The 23,805-nt window shown below is 55.8% G+C and overlaps 1 protein-coding gene and 1 long non-coding RNA gene across 2 annotated transcripts; both read right to left on the bottom strand.

Annotated features, from left to right (window-relative positions):
* Window positions 1–5,961: 5,961 nt before the first annotated feature.
* On the bottom strand, window positions 5,962–7,594 carry LOC120886656 (uncharacterized). The gene is made up of 4 exons (XM_078049010.1): window positions 7,429–7,594; window positions 7,207–7,335; window positions 6,271–6,390; window positions 5,962–6,126 (listed from the first exon to the last, which is right to left on the bottom strand). Exons 1-4 carry the CDS (start codon window positions 7,512–7,514, stop codon window positions 6,114–6,116), a joined length of 348 nt encoding a protein of 115 aa, XP_077905136.1. The 5' UTR covers window positions 7,515–7,594; the 3' UTR covers window positions 5,962–6,113.
* Window positions 7,595–15,802: 8,208 nt separating this feature from the next.
* Window positions 15,803–17,205, bottom strand: LOC144378086 (uncharacterized). Its single transcript, XR_013439613.1, has 2 exons — window positions 17,088–17,205; window positions 15,803–16,616 (listed from the first exon to the last, which is right to left on the bottom strand). It is a non-coding gene; the product is annotated as an uncharacterized LOC144378086 (long non-coding RNA).
* Window positions 17,206–23,805: the final 6,600 nt, after the last annotated feature.

The following is a 23,805-nucleotide window of genomic DNA, read 5'->3' as shown; positions in this document are numbered from 1 at the left end:
CTGAGTGTCTTGCTTTTACTGAGGCTGGCTTTGAACTTGCCATCCTCCTGCCTCAGCCTCCCGAGCTGCTGGGATTACACAGTTGGTCAGATTCTGATAAAGTTAAACACATACCTTCCCTGTGACCCACCAAGTTTGCTCTTAAGTCTTGTCTCCAAGAAATCAGAATAAATATCCCTACAGGGACTTGTACCCAGTGTTCCTAACAGTTTTACTGTGTCATGGACACCAGCTGGAGACAGCGCCGTCTCCGTCAACCAGGTGAAGGGAGGATCGGACATCCCAGCATCCGCGTGGTCAGGCGGGCTATTCTTCCCATCAGTGAACTGACTCTTCAAACACGCTGAGCGAAAGCAAGTCAGACACGACAACAACACGTCTTCACGACGCTGTTGCTGTGAGATTCCAGAACAGGTGAAACCCGAGGATCGATGGTGACAGGAAGCAGCAGAGGCTGCCTCCGGGCGGGGAGATGGGTTAGGAAGGCGCATGGAAGGGTTTCTTGGGGTGCTACAAATGTTCTGAATCATAATGAGAGTGCCGGTGTGCAGGTGCGTTTTGCTGTATGTAAATGAGACCTGGATATAAAAAAATAATAAAGCCCCACGTGGGGACCGTGTGTCCAGGGTGTGACCTTGTGTACTTAACAAGGAAGGAAATGCACTTGTATCTGCGTGGAGACTGCCTCGAGGAGACTGAGGACCTCAGGGCCCTGCAGGAAGGGACCTGGGACCAGGTAGGGGGAAGCTTTGCCAGATTCTGTTGCATTGGTGGAATCTCTAACCAGTGGACCACGTGCTGCTTAATCAAGAACTAAATATGAAAAGATCCGTTTGATGCATATTTGACATCACCCTGTCCTCCCTCTCTACAACCCCCCAGTGGCCCTTGGTGGCAGTCTGGACAGAGTTTAGACTCTGAGCTGTCCCCATCCAGGTAGCCCCCGGCAGCCCCTTACCACCCACCTGCAGCAGCTCAGCCCTGGCTCCTGCCTGCTCAGGACAGGCGGTCCCCGGTCCCCTGGGGCGTGTCTCTCTCTCACTCCTCAGTTCCCAGAGGTGGAAGCTCTGGCCAGTCCCCAGCTGAGTTGGTCCCCATGGACTCAGGACGCTCTTTATCACCTGGCCCCAGGCTGGGAGCTGGACTCTCCAGATCCGGCTCCTGTTCTTGGCTTCAGCTCCTCCTCCTCCGGGGCAGCGGCCTTGGTCAAATGTCTTGTTTTTAAAGCAAATGAGGGCTATACCCTGTGACAAGGACCAGAGGTCCCGCTCTCTCGGCACATACAGAGGAAGCCAGCTGCCAGGGGACGGATGAATGGTGTCCTCCAAGAGGAAACGGTCCTGTCCTAACCCTGTATCTGTGCCCGTCGCCTTCTTTGGAAACAGGGTCCAGATGGACATATTCAAGGGCGGATGGGCTCCCACTGGACCCTAATCCAGTGATGTCCCCAGAAGAGGGGAATTTGGATGCGGACACCCAGGGAGACACTAGGTGACCACGGAGGCAGATCAGAAGCGAGGCGACTTCGAGCCGGGCCATGTCACCGGGGTTTGCCGTGACCTCAAAGCCGGGAGGAGGCAGAGGAGCATCCTCCTATGGGGTCTTCAGGGAGAGCGAGCGGGGCCCGTTGACACCTGGGTCACAGACTTTGGCCTCCAGAAATGTGAGAGCCCCAAGGGACCCCGTTGGTGGTCACCTGTCCCCACAGTGTGAGAAAGGGGAGTGCCCAGAGCAGAAGGGCTTTGGAAAACAGACCAGAGCCGCAGCCAGGCGGGCGACGGAGAGTGGGGACAAGAATCTGTGCCAAGGCTGGAGGTCCCCTGGAGGAGGTGGCCTCTGGGCAGGGACTGCAGGAGGAGTCACCGCTGTGTCAGGATGAGGCAGGGGGGACGCTAGAAAGTCACCAGCTACAGCTCTGAGACGGAGGGGACTCTGCTGGGGGGCATCTGGAGGGGACCGTTCTCTCCTGGCCTCGGCGGTCCCCGAGCTGCTGCCTGGCTGAGGCAGTCGTCCTGCGGCCTGGGCCGGCTGGCAGCCGATGCTGGCCTCCCAGCTGACACGCTGCCGGCTAATTGTGATTAACTCCCGGGTCCTCGCCCTGCTCGGCCGAGCTGCGGGGGCGACAGCTGCAGAGTCGAGCCACGGGGCCAGGAAGGGGTTAATGGGCGGCCCGTCCATCTGAGCCCTTCAGACAATGAGGGGCGGTGGGGAGGCCCCTGGGGTGCGTGTGTGGCATCAGCTGGGATGAGTGAATGGAGGGGACAGGGGCCTTGTCCCTGGGGACAGGGCGTGAGGGCTCTGTGGGGAGAGGGGTCACACAAGAACCCTGCCATGATTTCCACCCTGCCCTCCAGTCTCTCCACCACCCTCAGAGCGTCCCCAGCCCCCTAGAGTCCCTGGGCAGGAATTTGGAAAGCCCAGGAAGTGCAGAGTCACCACACGTGGCCCCTGGGAGGGGCCCATCTCCTCCGTCTCTTTCAGATTTCTCGGCTCCATTATTAGCAGGGGAAGCCAGCGCTCCCCGCCTCCATGTCCCCCCCCCCCCCCGAAGAACAGGTCGGACATGGGTGACACCAGAAGCAGTGGCTGGTCCCAGCCTGCCTCCTTTACCCCAGTCCTGCCACTTAAAACTGGGGTACCCTGGGGGGGTTGGTGCACAGTATTATAGGTTTTGACAAGGGTATAGATCATGCACTTGCCACCAGGGTTACTATGTAGAATATGTCCACTGTCCCCAAAGTCCCCTCCCGCCCCTCTGCAGTCGGCATCCTCCCCCTGGTCCCTGGTGGGCAGGGAACCAGGGCCTTGTGGATTCTGTAATTTGACCTAATTTGGAAAAAGGATTCTGCAGATGAGATCAAGTTAAGGATCTCGAGATGAGGATGACCCGGGTGGACCCCAAGCGCCATCCCAGTGTCCCTGTAGAATGGAGGCGATCCCACCGAGGAGGTCAGGTGACTCAGGAATCCCAGGGACGACTCCACCCTGGAGAGTCCAGACTGTGATTCCAGACTGAAGCTTCAGAACTGTAAGAGAAGAGATTTCCGTTGTTCTAAGAAGCTCAGAATGGGATACTTGGTAGCAGAGGCCCTGCAGATGGATACAGCCCTCAGCCTCGTTCTGCCTCTGTCTGTCTGTATCTTATTAGATAATGGACTCCCAGACATTTTTGAATCTGGTTTCTTTCATTCAGCATGACACATTTGAGGCTCATCTCGGTTCTTGCCGGTAACTCCATTCCTTTTTGTGGCTGAGTAGTATTCCATGGTAGAGATACAGCCTTGTATCCATCCACTAGTTGAAAGGCATTCAGATGGCTTCCAGTTTGGGGTAATTACATATAATGTTGCTATGGACACATGTGTAGGTCTCTGTGTGGATGTGAGCTGTCTTTTCTCTAGAGTAGGTACTTAGGAGTAGAGTTACTGGGCCCTTTTTAAAGTGCATTTATAATATTCTAAACTGACTAGCCACCTTCCAATATAACTGTGTTAAAAAAATATTCATTTAAATAAATAGGTACCAATCATAGGGTTACCGTGAAGATTAAACAGATATATATACCCATATACCCCGTGTGTGTGTGTGTGTGTGTGTGTGTGTGTGTGTGTGTTTCCGAGGATTGAACTCAGGGGTGATCTACCACTGAGCTACATCCCTATTTCTTTTTTTTTTTTTGAGATAGGGTCCTGCTAAGTTGCCGAGTCTGGCCTTGAACTTGCGGTCTCCGCCTCAGTCTGGGATCACAGGCGTCTCCATCAGGCCGTTTGTGAAGTTCTGACTTCCTCTCGCTGCACACGCACACCCACGGCCGAGCTGGTTGGCTGTGACGCGAGCTGCCTGCCCTTGACTATAGAGGAGACTTGGCGCTGGACGGTCCTCCCGCCTGCCGGCTGCTCAGGTGCTCGGAGCGCGTTTAGGGGCTGGGCTCCCCCGCGGTGCCCGGGAGGTTGGGAACGTTCCACACGCCTCAACTCGGGGTGTTCTCCACGTTTGATGGGGTGACTGGGATGCCACCCTGCGGAGCCTGGCCTGTCACCCTGCCTTGTCTTCTCCTGTGGCTGTCACGGTGGGGACTCCGGGACATAAACATGGGGGTGGAAAGCTCAGGTGGCAGGTGGCCGGGCAGAGGTCTGGGGAAGCTCTCAGGTGTGTACCCCATATTGCAGGTCGGGGTCCCCGGGAAACAGACCTGGAGACAGAGGCGAGGTGCCTGTATCTTCCGGGCAGTGGTTCCTGGGATCCGGGGGCCGGGGAGACACGGCCCTGACAGTAGGGGCCTGGCCTGTCCCCTGGGGACCCTGGAGCTGGGACAGCTCTGAGACATGTTGGGGTCTGAGCAGGGGGTGGCCACTGCACCCCTCCAGTCTCTGGAGCCGGAGTGGTCACAGGGCTCCCCGGGACTGGAAGCCCTCCGCCCTGCGCCCAGGCCAGCAGTGGTCACCTCTTCGGGCACGTGGGACGATGTCACCTGCTGGGGGGAGGGGCCCAGTGGTGGAGCTTTCCGTTTTTCAGAGAAACGGTACCTCTGGACCACAGCATTTATAGACGCGGTGTGCTCTGGACTTCTAGAAGGTTCTGTGAGGGGCCCACGGGCCAGGCCCTGGGCTAGAAGGGGCCTGAGGTCACTGTGACGTGGCCCTGCTCCGTCACCTCCTGGAGAGCCAGTGAGGCCCACGGGGCCCAGACCTTGGGCCGTGCTCCCTACAGCACCCCTCTGGGGCAGGCTCTGGCGGGACGGAGGGTGGGGACAGAAGGCAGAGCCGCAGTGACCGCTGCCGCAGGATGTTGGGCTGCAAGGAAAGATCAACAGCAGCAAAACCCCGACCACCCCACGGGCAGCCAGTGACCCGGGGAGTCGGAGAAGATGCCCAAATGTCTCCCTCACCACCAGGGGAGGGCAGACCCGACCCACAGCAGAGGGAGACCCTTCTCACCCAGGAGGAGGAGGACCATTAAACCTGCCCCACCCCCTCCCCGGGGGACAGAAAAGAGAAAGGAACCAGTACAATGATGCGGTGGAGAAATCGGGCCCTTTGTGAATCGCTGGTGGGAAGGCGAAATGGTGGTAGATGCCGTGGGAAATGATTTGTGGCCACTCCAAAAATTAAACCCAGCCTGAGTGCAGTGATCCATGTCTGCAATCTCAGCAAGGAGGGAGGCTGAGGCAGGAGGATTGCAAGCTTGAGGCCAGCCTCAGCAACTAAGCAAGGCTCTAAGTGGTTTAGTGAGAACCTGCCCCCAAATAAGAAACAAGGTGGGCTGGGATGTGGCTTGGTAGTAAAGTGATTCTGGGCTCAATCCCCAGTACCAAAAAAAAAAAAAAAAGAATTTAAACATAGAATTAATATTACCAGATGATCCAACAACTCTACTTCCTGGCACGTGCCACAAAGTGTCAAAATCAGGAACTTGAACTTGAGGTACCACTCCATTCATAGTAGCATTATTCACAGCAGCCAAAAGATGGAAGCAACCCAATGAATGGATAAGCAAAAGGTGCTGTTCCCAGACCATGGAATATCATTCAGCCTTCAAAAAGGAAGGCGCCTGTGTAACGCCACCTCATGTACAACCACGAGAATAGGAAGTTATACTCCACGTGTGGGCAACGTGTCAGAACACAGTCTACTGCCCCGTATAACTAAAAAGAACACATAAAATTTTTTTTTTTTTTAAAAAGGAAGGCAATTCTGACCCAGGCTACAACACGGGTGACCTGAGGCACCATGTTAAGTGAAACAAACTGTCACACTGCTGCATCATGGTTCCACGGACGGAAGGTGCCTCGAGTGGTCAAATTCACAGAGGCACAGTGGAACAGGCGCTTCTCACGGGGAGTCAGTGTTTAATGGGGACAGAGTTTCAGTTGGGGAAAGTGAGAGAGGGTGTGACGGCGACACAGCAGCGGGAATGCCCTTGAACACCCCCAAACGGCACACTTAAAAATAAAGCTGCAGATTCTGTTATGCATATTTTACCACAGTGGAGAGAGAGAGAGAGAGAGAGGGAGAGAGGGAGAGGGAGGAGAGAATCTTCTCCTGGTGACGGTTCTCCCCAAGATGGCCCCAGAGCGCTGCCCCTCATCAAGCTGGTCCAGCTGCCTCTGGTACTCACGAGGGCTGCCTAGGAACCCAACGCAACTTCCCAGGTTAGGTTAGGAGACGCTGTCGTCCTGCCCACGCTCTTGGCTACTGGCTCTGGGGGAGGGACCACCATGTCCCGAGGACACTCACGCAAAGGAACCGAGGGTCTTTGGCGACAACCCACCGTGTGCCTCGGTGACCTTGGAAGTGAATCCTCAGCTCCGAGGAGTCTGCAGGTGACTCCAGCCTCATGAAGAATCCGGAGCCAGAGGGGCTCCCGAGGCGCCTCCTGAATTTCTGACCCCTGGAAAGGGTTTGGGTGCAGATGCCGGCTGCTGTGGAAGTGGCTGGGTTTGGGGCTAATGGGGTGTACAGCACTTGATATGCACCCCTCAGGACAGGATGACAGCGATGCACTGTACCATGTGTGGCCACGGTTCCTTTCCTGATCCCACAGCGTGTTCATGAGTCCTGTGGCCACAGCTCGGGTCCTTCCTCCCCCTCCAAAGCTGCCATCTGCGGCCACGGCCACCTCTGGCTTCACTCACTGGGTCCTTCCATGGCCTCTGTCCCCTGCTGCTTCTCCAGCCCGTCCTCCCCAGCAGCCAGAGCTCCTGCCCCTGACTGCGCCGTGGAATCGAGTCACAGAGGGACAGGTCACTGCATGGCTTCTGGGAGCCGTGACGCGGTCTCCCCCCACCAAGAGATTGGCTCCTTAGGTGACTAGAGAGGTGAAGGCTGTGTTTGTGGGTGCTGTCCCTATTGCGGCACCCAGGACACACCCTCAGTGTGGAGCCGGCCCTGGGAGAGCTGAGGGTGTGTGCTGGGGCCAGTCCTGGGCTCCCAGCACCAGGGCAGGCAGGTTCAGGGCCAGGCTGCAGCTGGACCCGGCTCTCTGCCCTGACGCTCTGGCTGTGAGCCCTTTCCTCCTCTGTAACGGGAGACTAAGGGCAGCCCTGAGGACTGAATGGGTGCCGGGTGCCCAGTGGCCAGGACAGGGTGAGTGGCTAGGGGTTGGCTGGGGATGTCCTTACAGGCCTCGGTCACATCCTAGCTCTGCCTGCTCTTGCAGGGTGACCTAGTTGGGGTGGCTCTCCCTGTCTTGGCCCAGCTTTCTCACCTGGAAGACGGCATCGCGCTGGCGCTGTCCAGGGCTCCGCTCTCGGGCTCCAAGGACAGCCTGTTTGACAGACGTCCTGCAGCAAGGCTGGCCCTTGGATATGGACCTCTGAGAACCTCTGGTGTCTGCCTGTGGGCACGAGGGACAAGCACTCGTGAGGCCTGCGATCCTACCTGAGCTCTGGGTGAGTCCCTCCCGGCCTGCAGGACCCTGGCCGCTCACCCCTCCAGGCGCACCGCGTCTCCCCCAGTCCCCCGCTTTGTCCTGCTTCTTGGGCTACAGCGCCACCTGCTGGCCCATGGCGACATGGCACGCCGCTCGGCGAGCAGCCCGCACAGGCCGAGAGCGAGGATCCGCGCTGGGCGGTGTGCAGAGCGCTCCACGTGCCCACGGGCCGGGGTCGGCCTCCTGGCCTCCACTTTACAGACAGAGACAGAGGTCACGGAGGTCACACACAGCCATCTGCGAAGCTGCGTCGGTACCCACGCTTCTCTTTCACCTCCGCTCCAAACAGGCTCTTGGGGCTGGGGTCCTGTTCCAGATCCCCACCCAGGGACCCCCCCTTCCGTTACTCAGAGAGGGACGCGCCCCTCAAGGGACGCAACCTTGGGAGAAGTCGTCGGTCCTCCTCCCAGAGTCCAGGTGCAGGAGGAGGATCGCTGGGCCGGGAGTCATCCCACCCTGCTCCTCCAGCCCGCGCTGAACCCCCTTTGCAAAACCCTCGAACCCCCCCAATTATTCCACCACCTATTTTGAAATAGAGTTACGTGGGAAAGCAGGTTTTTGTTAATTAATTTGTTTGGGGGCCAGGATTGGACCATCAAGCCACGCCCCCAACCCTTCTTATTTTTTTCTTTTGAGACAGGGTGTTGCTAAGTTGCTGAGGCTGGTCTCCAACTTGCCATCCTCCTGCCTCAGCCTCCAGAGTCTCTGGGATCACAGGTGTGTGCCACCACGTCCCCCGCCCCGAAGAGCAGTTCTAATGTGAGTGAGTTATAAAACTCGACCCATTTAATAACAGATCTTAAAAGCCCCTTGTCACCGTGAAGTACAGTACGGGAGTCTTCTGAACAGTCTTAGGCAGTGGTGGATGCATCACACTTCAAAAGGGGCCGTTTATGGCAGCGATTTCACACCTTTGCACACTATAATTTTAGATGCTGCTCTCGCCCAGAGATGTGTGGGCTTCCCAACAGTGGTCCACACCCCCCACGGCCTGCTCCTGGCTGGGCTCCTGTCCAGGCAGTCCCCCACATCCGGCACATGGTCTCCCCTTCTCTTTCTGGAACCAAGCTGCATTTCTGAAGTTACATAATCAAATGGTTACCATTTATTGAGCTTTTGTGACGTATCAGGCACGGTTCTGAGCCCTTTGCCAGTGTTATTTCGTATAATCCCAGCAACGCCAAGAGTAGATATTATCATGGTTCTTCTTTATAACTGTGGAAACGGAGGTACTGAGAGGTTAAGTAACCAGCTCAAGGTCACACAGCATTGAGTGGCAGAGCCTGGATTTTAAGCCAGAGCCCAGGTCTGTTCCTCTGAGGGGAGCTCCCTGGGGGCCATCTGCACCTGCTGTGTGAGGCAGGCTGGACCTGGTCTAGGATGTCTTTGCCTACCCAGGTCTGGTCTTTCCCACACAGAGCCTGACTTGGGGTATGGGCTCAGTGAACTGTTGAAGGACGTTGAAGGACGCAGAAGGCTCCCAGAGCCAGGAGCCAACCAGCACGTCCGATTGCTGGTGGCCCCAGGAGCTCATCTCATTAGACACAGAACCTCCCTTGCCCCCCTCCTGCTCAGCCCCTCCTTGGGTTTTCAGCCCACTCAATTCAGTGACCTGCACCAACTGGGGAGGGGAAAGTTGATGTGAGGCTCCCACCTGCAGAGATCTCAGTCCACGAGAGTCCAGCTCCACTGCTCTGGGCCCCAGGTGAGGAAGCCCGTCCTGGGGAGGGGACACAGTGGGGAGAGCTGCCAGCTCGTGTCCGGTCGGGAAGCGGAGACAGACAGACAGACAGCAGACCCTCCGCCAGCCACGCCACTGCCTTGCGCTCCCACCCAGTCACCCTTCCACTAGGGAGGGCCCGTGAGGTCCGGCTCTCACAGTCACCAGTCCTTATCGACAGGAGCTTTGGGGACACCTCAGGACAGCAGTGTCCTGCCGTGGGGCTTGGGGACGTGGAAGGTCCTAACCTCATGGTGGATTCATCCATTTGCTGGATTAATAGTCTAGATGGACCTGGTGGGGGGTGGCCGCAGGCCTGTGAGACGGCTGGAGGAGCTCACTGACCCACTGGCCCTTGGGGACTAGGTCTGGCCCCTGCCCCTCTCAGGCCTTCCCTGCTTTCTGGCCGCCTGACCTCAGCCTTTCCTGCTCTGGGCTCTTCTGCCGCCATGTCCTGCCTCCCCTCAGCCCCACGGCCATGGGCCGGCCACCAAGCTCCCAAACCTGGGAACCCGAGCCCAGGTCAATGCGGCTTTCCCCAGGCTGATCTGGTCAGGTGTCGGGTCACAGCAGGAGGGAGAGCCGGTGACACAGGAAGTCAGCCAGCTCCCAGACCAGGTGCCCAAGAGGGACCCAGGAGCTTAGGTGGGAAACCGTCCCCATGGCAACAGGAAATGAAGGGTGGCCGGCGGGACTGCAAACCACCACACACCACACACCACACACCACACACACACACACACCACACACACACACACCACACACACACCACACACACACACACCACACACACACCACACACACCACACACACCACACACCACACACCACACACACACACCACACACACCACACACACACCACGCACACCACACACACCACGCACACCACACACACACACCACACACACACCATACCACACACTACACACCACACACACACCATACCACACACACCACACACACCACACACCACACACACACCACGCACACCACACACACCACACACACACCACACACCACACACACACCACGCACACCACACACACCACACACACCACACCACACACACACACACCACACACACCACACACACCACACACACCACACACCACACACACACACCACACACACCACACACACACCACACACCACGCACACCACACACACCACACACCACACACACCACACCACACACACACACCACACACACACCACACACACCACACCACACACACACACCACACACACACCACACACACCACACCACACACACACATCACACACACACCACACACACCACACCACACACACACACCACACACACACCACACACACCACACCACACACACACACCACACACACACCACACACACCACACACACCACACACACCACACCACACACCACACACACCACACACCACACACCATACACACACCACACACACACACCACACACCACACACACCACACCACACACACACACCACACACACACACCACACACACACCACACACACCACACCACACACACCACACACCACACACACACCACGCACACCACACACACCACACACCACACACACCACACCACACACACCACACCACACACACCACACACCACACACACACCACGCACACCACACACACCACACACCACACACACCACACCACACACACCACACACCACACACACACCACGCACACCACACACACCACACACCACACACACCACACCACACACACACACCACACACACACCACGCACACCACACACCACACACACCACACACCACACACACCACACCACACACACCACACACCACACACACACCACGCACACCACACACACCACACACCACACACACCACACCACACACACACCACACACACCACACCACACACACCACACCACACACACACCACACCACACACACACACCACACACACACCACACACACCACACCACACACACACACCACACACACACCACACACACCACACACACCACACACACCACACCACACACCACACACACCACACACCACACACCATACACACACCACACACTACACACCACACACACCACACACACCACACACCACACACCACACACACACACCACACACACCACACACCACACACACACCACGCACACCACGCACACCACACACCACACACACCACACCACACACACACACCACACACACACCACACACACCACACCACACACACACACCACACACACACCACACACACCACACCACACACACACACCACACACACCACACACACCACACCACACACACACACCACACACACACCACACACACCACACCACACACACACACCACACACACCACACACACACCACACACACACCACACACACCACACCACACACCACACACACCACACACCACACACCACACCACACACTACACACCACACACACACACACCACACACCACACACCACACACACACCACACACACCACACCACACACCACACACACCACACACCACACACCATACCACACACTACACACAACACACACACACCACACACCACACACCACACACACACCACACATACTACACAACCACACACCACAGACACCACACACCCCCCCCCACACACACACACCCTGGGCACTGGGCTCCTGGGACCCAGGGTCCTCGCGCCTTGGGGTCAGGTGTCCTGGTGACCCGCTCCTGGAGGTGCCTGACACAGTGTGGCCTGCAGGACCTCAGGAAGGGCTGTCCCTGGGCCCCCGTCCTCCCGTCACGTCCCCCACAGCAGCACCAGGGGGTCTTTTCAGAACATGTCACTCCTGACTCCCTCCTCTGGGGTGGTTCCCGCGGGTTGTGGATTGAGACCTGCGTCCTTCCCCGTCCACCTCCCCCTGCCCTGCAGGACCTGACTGACCCTGTGCCGTCTCCTCTGTTCCCCTCTGGGCCTCCTGAGGGCCCTGGAGGATGCCAGGCTCGTGCCTACCCCAGGGCCTTTGCTTCTGCTGGCCAGAGCATTCCCTGCTGTCCACCTGGGCGAGGCTGAGAGGCCAGCACAATCCTGGTCACAAGCGAGGGAGGCCGTGGGCTGCTGGAGCCTGTGTCAGAGCTCTGTCACCTTGAACTGGGTGGCCCTCCTCCTTCTGTGCTCCCTGTCCCCTGGGGGGACGGTAACAACCCCTGGCTCCCAGGGCGCAGGGCTGCGTGAGTGAATGTGGTGAAGGGCACAGAGCAGCCTGGCGCTTGGGGTGTGCAGTTTTTGAGGCTGACCCTCCTGCCATCCCGAGGCCGTGCCCATCGCCCTGTGGGCCTGCGGGGGGCGGGGTGGGGCTGCCGGGACCCCAGGAGCTGACAGCTTGGCTCCCAGAAAGGTCTGCAGGCTTCCGGAAGGGCACCCAGAACGGCGCCCTCCCTGCCCACAAATGCAGGGGATTTCTGAAGGACACTGTTTGTTTGTTTTTTTTGTTTTGTTTTTTGCTGCTGTGACCAAAAGACCTCACAGAGAACAACTGGAGGAGGAGAAGTTTATTTGGGGGCTCGTGGTTCCAGAGGCCTCAGTCCACAGGTGGCCAGCTTCGTGGCCTGGAGCCCGAGGTGAAACAGGACACGGTGGCAGGAGAGAGCCGTGGAGGAGAGCCGCCTAGAGCAGGACCAGGAAGGGGACAGAGAGGGGGACAGAGGGGGGGAGGGGGAGGGAGAGGGAGGGAGAGGGAGGGAGGGAGGGAGGGGGAGGGAGAGAGGGAGGGAGGGAGGGGGAGGGGGCACTGTGCTCAACAAGCACAAAAATGAACCCTAAAGGGTAAAACATGAACCCCAGTCCTGCCCCAGGGGCCCTCCTCCTCCAGTCTCGTGCCCCCACCTTGTGGTTTGGGTGGGAGGGTCCCTGCTGCCGCAGGAGACGGTGCAGGAGGGTTCAGAGGAGAAGTGAGTGGGCTGCAGCCTTCATCCCCGGGGGATGCACTGAGTGGTCCTGGAGGCAGGTGGGTGTGGCTGGAGGAAGTGGCCCCTTGGGGACGTGGCTCTGGAGGGTGGCAGCTCTCTCTGCCCCCCCACCACACTCCTCCTCCAGGATGTCCTCCAGCCCTGGGGAGGGAGCCTGCTGTCTCTGGACTGAGACCTCGAAACCCGAGCCCCTAGATGAACTCCCCTCCACAGGGTCCTGGTCAGGTCTCTGGGTCCCAGCAGCGAGACAGCTGACTGGACACTGCCTAGAGTCCCCGCTCCGTTGACCCCTGTCAGGGGACTCATTCACTGTGGGGTTAAGGATCTCAGGGTCTGGTCATTTCGTCTCTAAACCTTCTTTCACTTTCTCACACGTGAGTTTTGGGGGGACCCCTCACATCTAAACCATCCCATTCTGCCCCTGGCGCCCCCAGAGTTCATGCCTGTTTCACAGTGCAAAACCCCTGCGCCAGAGTCTCCCTGTGGGAGGCCCCCCTGCCCAGGAGCCAGGCACCCGCTCTTGGCCTGGAGTAAGCGGTGTGGGTCTGCCTGCTTTTTGGACATTTTCTTGGTTTGACGCGGCAGCAGCTCTTTTGAACCCAGTTCATCTTGTAAGGGTAAAATTTCTAAGCTGATTCTAAGCCGCAAAGCCTGAGTTAAAGTGTAAAAGAGCAGGCATTGTAAAGTTTCCAAGCTGCAGGGCCTGAGTTAAAAAGTGAAGGACCAGGTATTGTTAAATTCCTCTGTTAGGACAACACCCGAACTGCCCAGTAAATATTCCCACTGACTCCCTGGTTGTCTAATAACCTGGGACTCTGTGTAGTTCGGCACGTAGGCATCCAGGCCCCAAAACCAATCCGTTTGAATGTGTACCCCGCTTAGAAGTGACCAATCACCCATGCCCAGCCTGTTCCCGCCAATGAATGTACTAATCCTGTCTCAGAGTTGTTGTCCAATTTCCCCGCGCCTCATGATGATTTGTTCTGATGTATGCAAAGCCCCCCCCCCCCCCGCCCTCCCCAAAAAGTGTACTTAAGCTCTGCTTGACCTCTGCTCTGGGCTCTGGGCCGCTCTTCCTTCCTGAGTGAGCCCTGAGCCTCAGTGCGCTGAATTAGGATCCTCTTCAATAAAAATCCCCGTATGCATGTTGCATGAAGCTGGTCTCTTATGGTCTCTTCCTCCGACGTTTTGCAGGTCCCTTACAATCTCGTCTGCGTGGGTGGCTGGAGCGACTGCGTCGCCTTTAGGGTTCCAGGACTGCCTGAAATCCAAGTCCAAGTCTCCTCTGGGCCTCGGGGCAGACCTCCCTGCGAACTCCTCTAAGAATCAAAAGCAAGTCACCTGTGCCCTACGCACACAGCACAGCATAGACAGGTCATTCCACGAGGCAGCACGGGGGGCACAGAAAGAAGAGACCCAATGACCAGCCGGGCCGTCACGTCCAGTGACCCCACGGCCAGCACCTCAGGCGCCCAGCACCCTGCCGTTCCCTCCAAGGGCTTGGGTAGCTCCCATCCTGTGGCCTGGCTGGTTGCAGCCCGAGCGGCCTCTTTGGCCTCGGTCCTCCAGCCTCCTCGGCACACACCCCTCACGGTCGGCCTCTCTTGATCTCGGGGTCTCTTAGCTCCAGATTCACTCATGATTTTCTGGCCAAACTGTAAGTTTTTCAGATCGTTCTGCTCTGCTTGCTGCTCCTGATTATTGTCACGAACTTGGCTAAAAGCCACCAGGCATGCCCATGCCGCGGCCTGAAGGCTGCCTGGACATTTCTCAGATCAAGGAGTCTGTCACCTTTACATTCAGCCTCGCGGGAAGTCTCAGGACACGGGCCACGCAGACAGCTTCTTAGACAGAAGTAAATGGAAAAACTAAAATGAAAATTTCCCCTCGTGGGGCTCAAGAGTAGATTTGAGGTGGCAGAAGGAAGACTTAGCAAGTTTGATGACAGAGGACTAGGGGTGACACAAGCTGGAAAACAGAAAAACGTCAAGAAGAGTGAGCAGCCCCCCCCTCCCCCGTGGAACACAAGTAAGTCCCACGGAGGTTGCCTGATGGGACCACCAGAGAGAGAGGGGAGGAGAGGGAAGAAAATTGAGGAAAGAGTGAGCGAAACTTGTGCAAACTAGAGGGAGAATATGGACGTACGTGTAAAATCTTGAGAGCAAGAGAAAAGGCACTCGTCACTTGGAAGGGCACCACGGTGAGGTGGACAGCTGGCTTCTCGTTGAAAACGGTGGGGGCCAGAGGCCGGGGAGGATGGGTTCAAAGGGCCGAGACGGTGGCTAGCCACCAGGGGTGGAGGAGCCAGCCAATCCGTCTCCCCAAAGTAAAAACGTGGTTCTGGGAGGTTGACAGGGAAGGACTGCGGAGCCCAGGGGTTTGGGGCCAACCCTGGCCACAGAGCCAGACCCCATCTTAAAAAACAAATACCGTCCCCCAAAACCCAAACCCAAACCCAAACAAAACCCCCCATAAACCCCCAAATACCCCACATTAAACCAAAACCAAGACACCAAAAGTGAAATTAAAAAAGCTACTTCTGGAAAAACAAAAAACCCGAGACAGGCCTGGGCGCACAGCAATGGTTCTGGCTACCCTGAGGCTGAGTCAGAGGCTTGCCGGAGCCCAAGGCCTGCCTGGACAGCACAGCGAGACGCCGTCCCTTAAAAGAAAAAGGAACAAACAAACAAAACCTGAGAGTTTGTTGCTGGCAAATTTATCTCTCAAGAAATTCTGAAGGACGTCTTCAGGGACCACTCCACACCCCAAACCCCCAGCTCTGGAGAAGGCAGTGACATGATCCTGGGGGGAGTCGGCCTGCACGCTTCTCCTCCTCCCAACTGATTCGTAAATATCACTGTGCTGTAGACGTGTCAGCCTTTTCTTGCTGTGACCAAGATACCTGACAGGACAAATCGGAGGAGGAAAAGCCTGTTTGGGGCTCAGGGTCTCAGAGCTTCGATCCTCGGATGGCAGCTCCGTGCTCTGGGCCAGAGGGAAGCGGGGCCTCAGGGGCAACGGGCCTTGCAGGGGAAGGTCTCAGCTCACAAAGGCTGCGAGGCAGAGAGAAAGCGAGGTCCAGAATACAGTCCCCCAGGGCAAGTCCCCAGGGACTTCCTTCCTCCCACTGTACCCCACCCGCGAGGGCCCCGCCCAGGTCAGCGTCCTTTCCAGCCACGAATCCACCAAACAGGGATCCACCCGGGAGGTTCCAGCTCTGCAGTCCCCTCTGAGCATGGCCTCCATCCATGTTCGGGGCACACCTAGAAATGGAGCGGGTGACACAGCACAAAGGGGAGGAGCTGCAGCAGGAAGTGAGACCCCAGGTCACCTGGAACCCACAGGAGCACAGGGGGAGATCTGGCAGTGACGGACGAGGGGACAGTCAGCAGGACCAACCCTGTCAGTCGTGCCGTCTCCTTTCCTCTCTCAGCGTCTCCAAAAGACACAGAAGTATGTAAAGCAATAGTGTGACAATGTACTGCTGGGTGTGTGACAGGTGCAGAAATACTCTCTGTAACAAGAAGGTACAAAAGGGAAAAGGGGGAGTGGGGACACAGAGAAGTGACATTTCTACCCCTCCCTGGAACTGGGCAAACTTAAACCTGAACTTGATTTTGATGCTAAGATGTTTATGGTAAGTCTAGGGAAGTTTTTCTTTTTTTTAATAAAATTAACAATACAACAATATAATAAAGAATTAAAATGTTACATTGGAAAATAGTCTTTATTCCTTTCTCTCTCTCTCTCTCTCTCTCTCTCTCTCTCTCTCTCTCTCTCTCTCTCGGTACTGGTGTTATGGTTTGGATGTGAGGAGTCCCCTGAAATCCCACCTGTGAGACAATGCAGGAAGGTTCAGAGGAGAAACGATTGGGTTGTGAGAGTCTTAACCAAATCAGTGAATCAACCCCTGATAGGGATTAGGTGGGTGGTATCTGCAGTGGTGGGGTGTGGCTGGAGGGGCTTTGGGTATATATATCTGTACCTGGTGAGCGGACGCCCTCCCTCTGCTTCCTGGTCCACATGGGAACTGCTTCCCTGGCCACACTCTTCCTCCACGATGCTCTGCCTCACCTCGGCCCAGGTCTTCCATCAGGGCATGCACCCACAGAGCCCTAAAATGTATAAAGCAACAATGGACAGAAGTGAAGGGAGAAACAGACATTTCTACAGTAGTCTTCAGAGACCTCAAAACCTTACTTTTAATAAGGTGAGAGCAACAAAGCAGAGGATCAGCGAGGCGAGAGAAGAGGATCAACCCAGTGGACCTAAAGGCATCCGGAAACATCCCACCAACAATGGTGAGCTGCACTTTTCTTCTCCAGAGCACAGGGAGCCTTCTCTACATAGACTGTACGCTATGCCCCAGGACAAGTCTCAATGGGTTTTGAAAGACTGGAATCAACACAAAGTGTCTTCAACCATAATAGAATGGGACTAGAAATCAGCAGGAGAATACTGAGAAAATCCACCAACACGGAAATTAAAAACACACTTGTAAACGTTGACTCCCATAATTCAAGGAAGAAATCACAAGGGGACTTAGAAAACACGTTGAGAGAATGAAAATGAAACTACAGTGTATCCAACTTACAGGATGCAACCAAAGCAGCACTCAGAGGCAGAGTTGTAGCTGTGAACCCAGGCATTAACAAGAAGAAAGACTCCACACCAGTAACCTAACACACCCTTGGGAACAACCAACCCAAACAGAAGGACAAAACTAAAGCCAAATCTAGGAGAAACTAATAAAGAAGAGAGATAAATGAAATTGAGTATAGATAAGCAGTAGAGCAAAGAAACAAAACAAAGAAATTTATTGTTCAAAAGATCAATAAACTCAAGAAACCATTAGCTAGGCTGACTAAAGAAAAAAATGATTCGAATTACTAAAGTCAGACATGACTGCTGATCTTCCAGAAACCAAGAGGATGACAGGAGAACACGGTGAACAAATGGAATACAGAAAACCAGGGAGCCCAGACAAATCCTAGGAACACACAATCCATGAAACTGAATTATGAAGAACAAGAACATCTGAACAGACCTCGAATCAGCAAGGAAATGAAATCGTCATCAAAAGCTTCCCGATGGCCAGGTGCGGTGGCACACGCCTGTAATCCCAGCAGCTGGGGAGGCTGAGGCAGGAGGATCGAGAGTTCAAAGCCAGCCTCAGCAACAGTGAGGCACGAGGCAACTCAGTGAGACCCTGTCTCTAAATAAAATATAAAATAGGGCTGGGGACAGGGACAGGGAAGGACACTGGAGTGACTAGCGGTGCTGTTTGTAGCTTAACTTCTTTCTCTCAATGCTACTATCTCTCCTGGAGTGCCCCGGGGTTCAGTCCCTGGGACCCTCCTCCCAGATAAAAGCTTCCTGGTGGAGAAACCCCAGGACAGAGGACTTTCCCTAAAACACCTGAAGAACCAACACGGGTCCTCCCTCTCTTCCAAAAAACTCAAGAGGAGGCTGCCATGTGAGAAGTGAGAGGATTTCATGCTGCTGCTTATCTGAAAGCCGGAAGGTTCTAGAACACTTTAGGGGAGCTATCTCCACATTACCCCATGTCACCCTGTTATGGGGATTGAATCCTCTAACTCACAGGGAGAAGTGCCTGGCGGGCTGAGCGCACACAGTGAAGTCTGGTGGTTAATATTCTCATAATAATTTTTTGGCTCAAGCTTCATTACACCCGTCCCCACCTTTTCGGGTGCTGGGGAGGGGACCCAGGGCCTTGCACTTACCAGGCAAGTGCTCTGCCACTGAGCTCTGACTCCCAGTCCTTCGTATTTTATTTTGAAACAGGGTCTCTAAGTTTCTGAGGCTGGCCTTGAACATGTGATCCTCCTGCCTCGGCCTCCCAAGTTACTAGGATCACAGGCGTGCACACCTGCTTTCTCTGTGAAGAATCAGAGACTCAGGGAGGCACAGTGAGTCGGTTGAGGATCCTGCAACAAATGAGCAGGGGAGCCAGATTAAAGCCCATGTTTGTGAGACGCCAGAGCCTCACAAGTATGCCCAGAGGCAAGTACGGCCACGTCCATCTCTGTATTGTGTTCAGTAACTTAAAATCAGAATCGGAAACAATGCAATTTCCATCAACAGGGACCACTCCGTAAAGCCAAGCACACCCAGCCAGGCAGCTCTTTGTGCTGGTTACAAGAAATGAGGTCACCCTGGGCACAGGGCACGGATCCATCACCAAGACTTGCTGTTCAATGAAAAGAACATTTGAAAAAACAAGAAAAATCCCCAAATCTACAGGAAACACAGCCAAATATTTAACAAATACCAAAGTCAAGTGCATGTGTGTGACCTCTGGAGACTCGCCCGAAGCAAGCATAGGTGAATTAAACAATAGGATCTATTTATAGAAACTTTCCTTTCTTTAGACTTTATTTTTGCTGAAGTTTGAAATAACACATGCTTGAAAAAAAATTCAGAGTACAGCAAAGTGTCAAGAAGAAAAAGAAGAAAAATCACCTGAAATCCCTCCCCTCCCCCAGAACTAACTAAAGTAACATTTTAGTGTGTATCTTTCCAGTTCATGTTCTGGGTGACCGGGAGTAAGTATAAGTGTAAATAAGTTATTCCCAATCCTCCTCATGGTCTGAAACAGTTGCTTGAGATCCAGCCATTACATCCATAGTTTTGCCAGCAGGAAGAGGGAAATGGGAAATGGAAATGGAAGGCCTCCTTCTTCTTTTGATCGCCCAGAAGTTGCCTGTGTTATTCTCCGTCACATCCCATTGTCTAAATGCAGTCCCGTGGCCATTTGTAGCTACACGGAAGCCAGGGAAATATAGCTAATCTGGGCCACCATGTGCCCTGTGAAAAGTCCGGGAGAGTTTTTGCAGCTCTGACAGGGACAGGGAAGGACACTGGAGTGACTAGCGGTGCTGTTTGTAGCTTAACTTCTTTCTCTCAATGCTACAATCTCTCCCCGTCCAGAGGAAAAGTTCCGCCTTTCATTCTGGCCATTGGACCCCATGAGGACACCGGCCAGGGTCACCCCGCAGGTCCCAGGAGCAGCCCTTCTCTCCCAGGACAGGCCCAAGACAGAGCTCGGCCTCGCCAGGACAGGCCACTGCCCAGGTCTGAGCCCAAGCCAGAACTGCGAGACCCAGCGTGGGGTGTGACGTGACAGACTCCCGGGCAGGACCCAGACCCTCGGAGGGACCCCCTCTGCTCGTCCTTCTCAAAGGGACGCCGCAGTCTGTGTGGGGACCGCCTGCCGTCGACCTGGTCTGAGGTCGCCTCTTCCTGGTCTGAGGGAGTTTGTGTGCGCGTGTGTGTGGGGGGGTTGAACTTGGGGCTGAACTTCACCTCTTCAAGGTCAGGCCAGAGGATCGGGAGCCTGGGAGGGAGCTCAGTCCTCCCGGGACTCAGGGTCCCTTCCGGGGCTCGTCTTGGACCGTGTCAACTGCTTTGAGACTCCGGTCTCTGACTCAGACAGATCCTACCTTTCGGAGCCTGTGACCTGGGTCTGAGCTTCTTCTGCCGCTGGCTGGGTGACACTAGGCAAGGGACGCAACCTCTGTGCCTCAGTTTCTTTATTTGTGGAGTAGGGCTGAGAACATCAGGGGGCGCGTCCTGGGCCTCTAAAAGCCAAGCACAGAGCGCCTGGGTGGAGAGCGGGCGGGAGGCCCTCAGCAGGCTGCCCCAAGGGCCTGGTGGCTTGGCTCAGGGCCCGTCGGGAAAGGTGGCAGCAGGAAGGCCCTTTAGAGCCAGGAGGTTGTCGGGTTTTTGTTTGTTCTGGTGTTTGTTTCAGACGCGGCCTCGCCATTCTGCCCGGGCTGGTCTCGAACCTGCCCGGGCTCAAGGATCCTCCTTCCTCAGCCTCCCGATCATCTGGGACAACAGCCTGCACCTCTGTGATTGGTTACAGCCAGGGATAGAGGGCTGCCAGGTGGCCCCGAGTGGGGGTGTGCAGGTGCTAGCCAGCCCAGGGCTGGCCGAGCCAAGGACGCATGGCCTCCGCTCGTTCCCTTTCAAATGACCTTTCGGGTCTGTCCTGGAAGTGATCCTGGCCTGACTGTACATCTCCACCTCCCTGGGGGCCGTCTTGCCCCAGGGCCACCTCTGCCTTTACCCCAGCAGCTCGTTAGGAGGAACTCCAGTGGCCCCGGGAGTCGCGGCTACTCAGGCTGCTGAGGAGGGAGGGTCAGTTGACCCCAGGCGTTTGGGACCAGCCTGGGCCACACAGGGAGACCCTGTCTCTGTCCACAGGCCCCTTGTGCAGGACAGGGGTGGGCTGTACGGAAGCCAACCAAGTGCCCAGACAGCACCGCAGACAGGTGGCTTTGTCACCCGGGTCCACTTGGTGCTTTGAGGGTAGCCCTTGCTGCTCTGCCCTGTGACTTATTTTTTAGGAATGGACACGTTTCCTTCTCCTCCTCTCCCTCTCCTCCCTAATCTCTCCCCTCCCTCGTCTCAGGGAAAACAGGGTCACCTTTCTTCCCCATCCCAGGCTGTCTGTCCCCGAGCCCACAACCACCACAGGAACCCAGACTCTGGGGATGGCACCAGAAGGTCTCAGAGAATCACATCTTCAGGGAGAACACGGGGAAGGGAGCCCCCCACCGTTCCTGCTGACGGGACAGGAGTCCCCGTGTCCCTCCTTTGCTAGTGAAGCAATAAACTTCTTCCTCTTTTTCCTCAGGACCGGGTCCTCGTCATTGGATTGGCATCAGGGACAAGGACCGAGATGTTGGCAACACATTTGGCACCCAGAGGGGACCCCAGAGCAGCCCCCTCCAGCTTTCTTGGGCAGGCCTGGCCCCAGGGACCCCACTTCCGGGCTGAGGATTCGTGGAGCTGGGGCCTGGGGGAGAGCCTCCTGCAGGAGAGTTGGGGGGTGTTTCCTGGGGTCCCACCAGAGGACCGTTCCTGTGAGTGGAGGGAGGGACCCGGGGACCATCCAGCAACTGCCAAAGCCCCCTTTGCTTCCAGAAACTTCCGCCTTCTCTCTCTGAATGGTGCAGGCTGCTCCGTCTCGGTCCACTTTGAGAAAAAGGAAACTGAACTCAGGAAAGTGGCGCCATTTGGTAAGTCCCTCCATGCGCCAGCTGAGATCCTTGACTCCGTACACCTGGTGCCTCTTTGTGGGGATATCTGGTCCCTCTGGGGACCTCTGTGGTACCATGGTGTAGGGGTCATGGTTAGCGAGACTCGGGAACTTAAGGAGAGGCACCTCCTTCTGGTCTGTTCTGGGGTCTCGTCTGTGGGTCGGCCGCGGCTGGGGAAGGCCCTCTGTTGTCTGTTGTTTGAATCTGCTGCTGCCCTCTAAGACATGGCCAGGACTGCACTGCTTCTACAGGTCATCTCCTGGGAAAGGTCTTGGCGGGTCGATTTAGAGGTCCCCACCCGTCAGCCCGGGTTTCAGTGACTCCCTCTTGTCCTTCTGGGTTTTTGTCTGTTACTGGCCCTTTAAGACACGGTCCTGCCATTCGTCTCTTGAGCAAAGAGATCTTGGCTGAAGGGGGCACCTGCAGGTCCACTCCTGTCCTGTAACAGTCTGTTACTGTGACAGACTCCGATGCTTGAGTGGTTTTCCTGGATTATCATGTGATCTTGACACTGAACTGGTCTTTCAGGGGTACAGTGCATGAGACCCTCTAATTACAGCCATCTACGCAGTTGCATGATGAGGGGTGGGAACCATCAGGAGCCAAGTTGAAGGTGACCAAGGCACTGCCTCTGGTGGGCAAGGACAGCAGGACTCCAGGAGAAAGGGTTGAAAAAAGATTTCGATCTATTAGACCCAGGGCTGGCCCTCGCAGCACTGCCTCTCAGCCTGGCCCAGCAGCTGCAGACCTCCTGATGGACACCAACCCTAGACTAGGGGAAAGAGAAGGTGCCTGGGCTGCAGAACAAATGGCCAGGGAGAACTGGCCTCTGCCCTGCCTTTCAGCCCCTTTTGCCCACGGAGGGTGGAGGCTGCAGCACACAGGATGTGGCAGTAGGTCCAGCACTGTCAGTGTATGACCTGGGGACAGGAAGAGTCTCCCTTTGAGAGCAGACAGGACCCCCTATTCATCCAGGGGATGTCCATCACTGGGGCCAAGCCATACTTGTCCTAACAGTGTCCCAACCACTCAGGGCCCAGGGAGACTGGCAGAGTAAGTGCGTGCACCCAGAAAGAACAAGACAGGAGCCGAGGCCAACCTGCGCTTCCCAGGCAGCTCTGCAAAGGGCTCTCCAGGAAATCTAAAGACAGGGATGGGAGGGCCTCCTCCGCCGCACAGCGATGTGCCCCTAATGAGAAACAGGCTGCCGGCTGGCCTCAGCCATCAAGCACTGGCCTAGCGTGTGGGAGGCCCTGGGTTCGATCCTCAGGGGTGCATAAGAACAAACAAATAGGATAAAGGTAGTGTGTCCATGTACAACTCAAAAATTTAAATAAACAAACAAACAAATAATCAAAAAGGCCCAACAGGAGCCTCTGGGTACATTGACAGAGGGGAACTCTGATGGCATCGTGATACTGATCCTGGAGACAGGTCAGCCTCAGAAATATCTTGTGCTCCAACCCCTTGGGTGTAACCTGGGAGAAAAAAAGGTTAAGGCACAGTTTTTGTACATGCTGGATTGTCCAGCCCTCTCCTGGGATGAGATTTGTAGTATAAATTAAATGCACAGGTGACATTCCTAAGGACCATTGCAGAATCTGAATTTAAGAAACGGTCCAAAATTAGAAAAGG

Source organism: Ictidomys tridecemlineatus, chromosome 5 (genome assembly GCF_052094955.1).
Source record: "Ictidomys tridecemlineatus isolate mIctTri1 chromosome 5, mIctTri1.hap1, whole genome shotgun sequence".
In the NCBI taxonomy this organism is placed as follows: Eukaryota; Metazoa; Chordata; class Mammalia; order Rodentia; family Sciuridae; genus Ictidomys; species Ictidomys tridecemlineatus.
This window is presented reverse-complemented; position numbering and strand designations above follow the sequence as displayed.

Coding starts and splice junctions, on each gene's coding strand:
- LOC120886656 (XM_078049010.1), bottom strand. CDS start 7,514: ATGTCGCCATGGGCCAGCAGGTGGCGCTGTAGCCCAAGAAGCAGGACA. Junction 7,336..7,428: donor GACGCGGTGCGCCTGGAGGG/GTGAGCGGCCAG, acceptor TCGTGCCCACAG/GCAGACACCAGAGGTTCTCA. Junction 6,391..7,206: donor AGCGCGATGCCGTCTTCCAG/GTGAGAAAGCTG, acceptor AACCCTTTCCAG/GGGTCAGAAATTCAGGAGGC.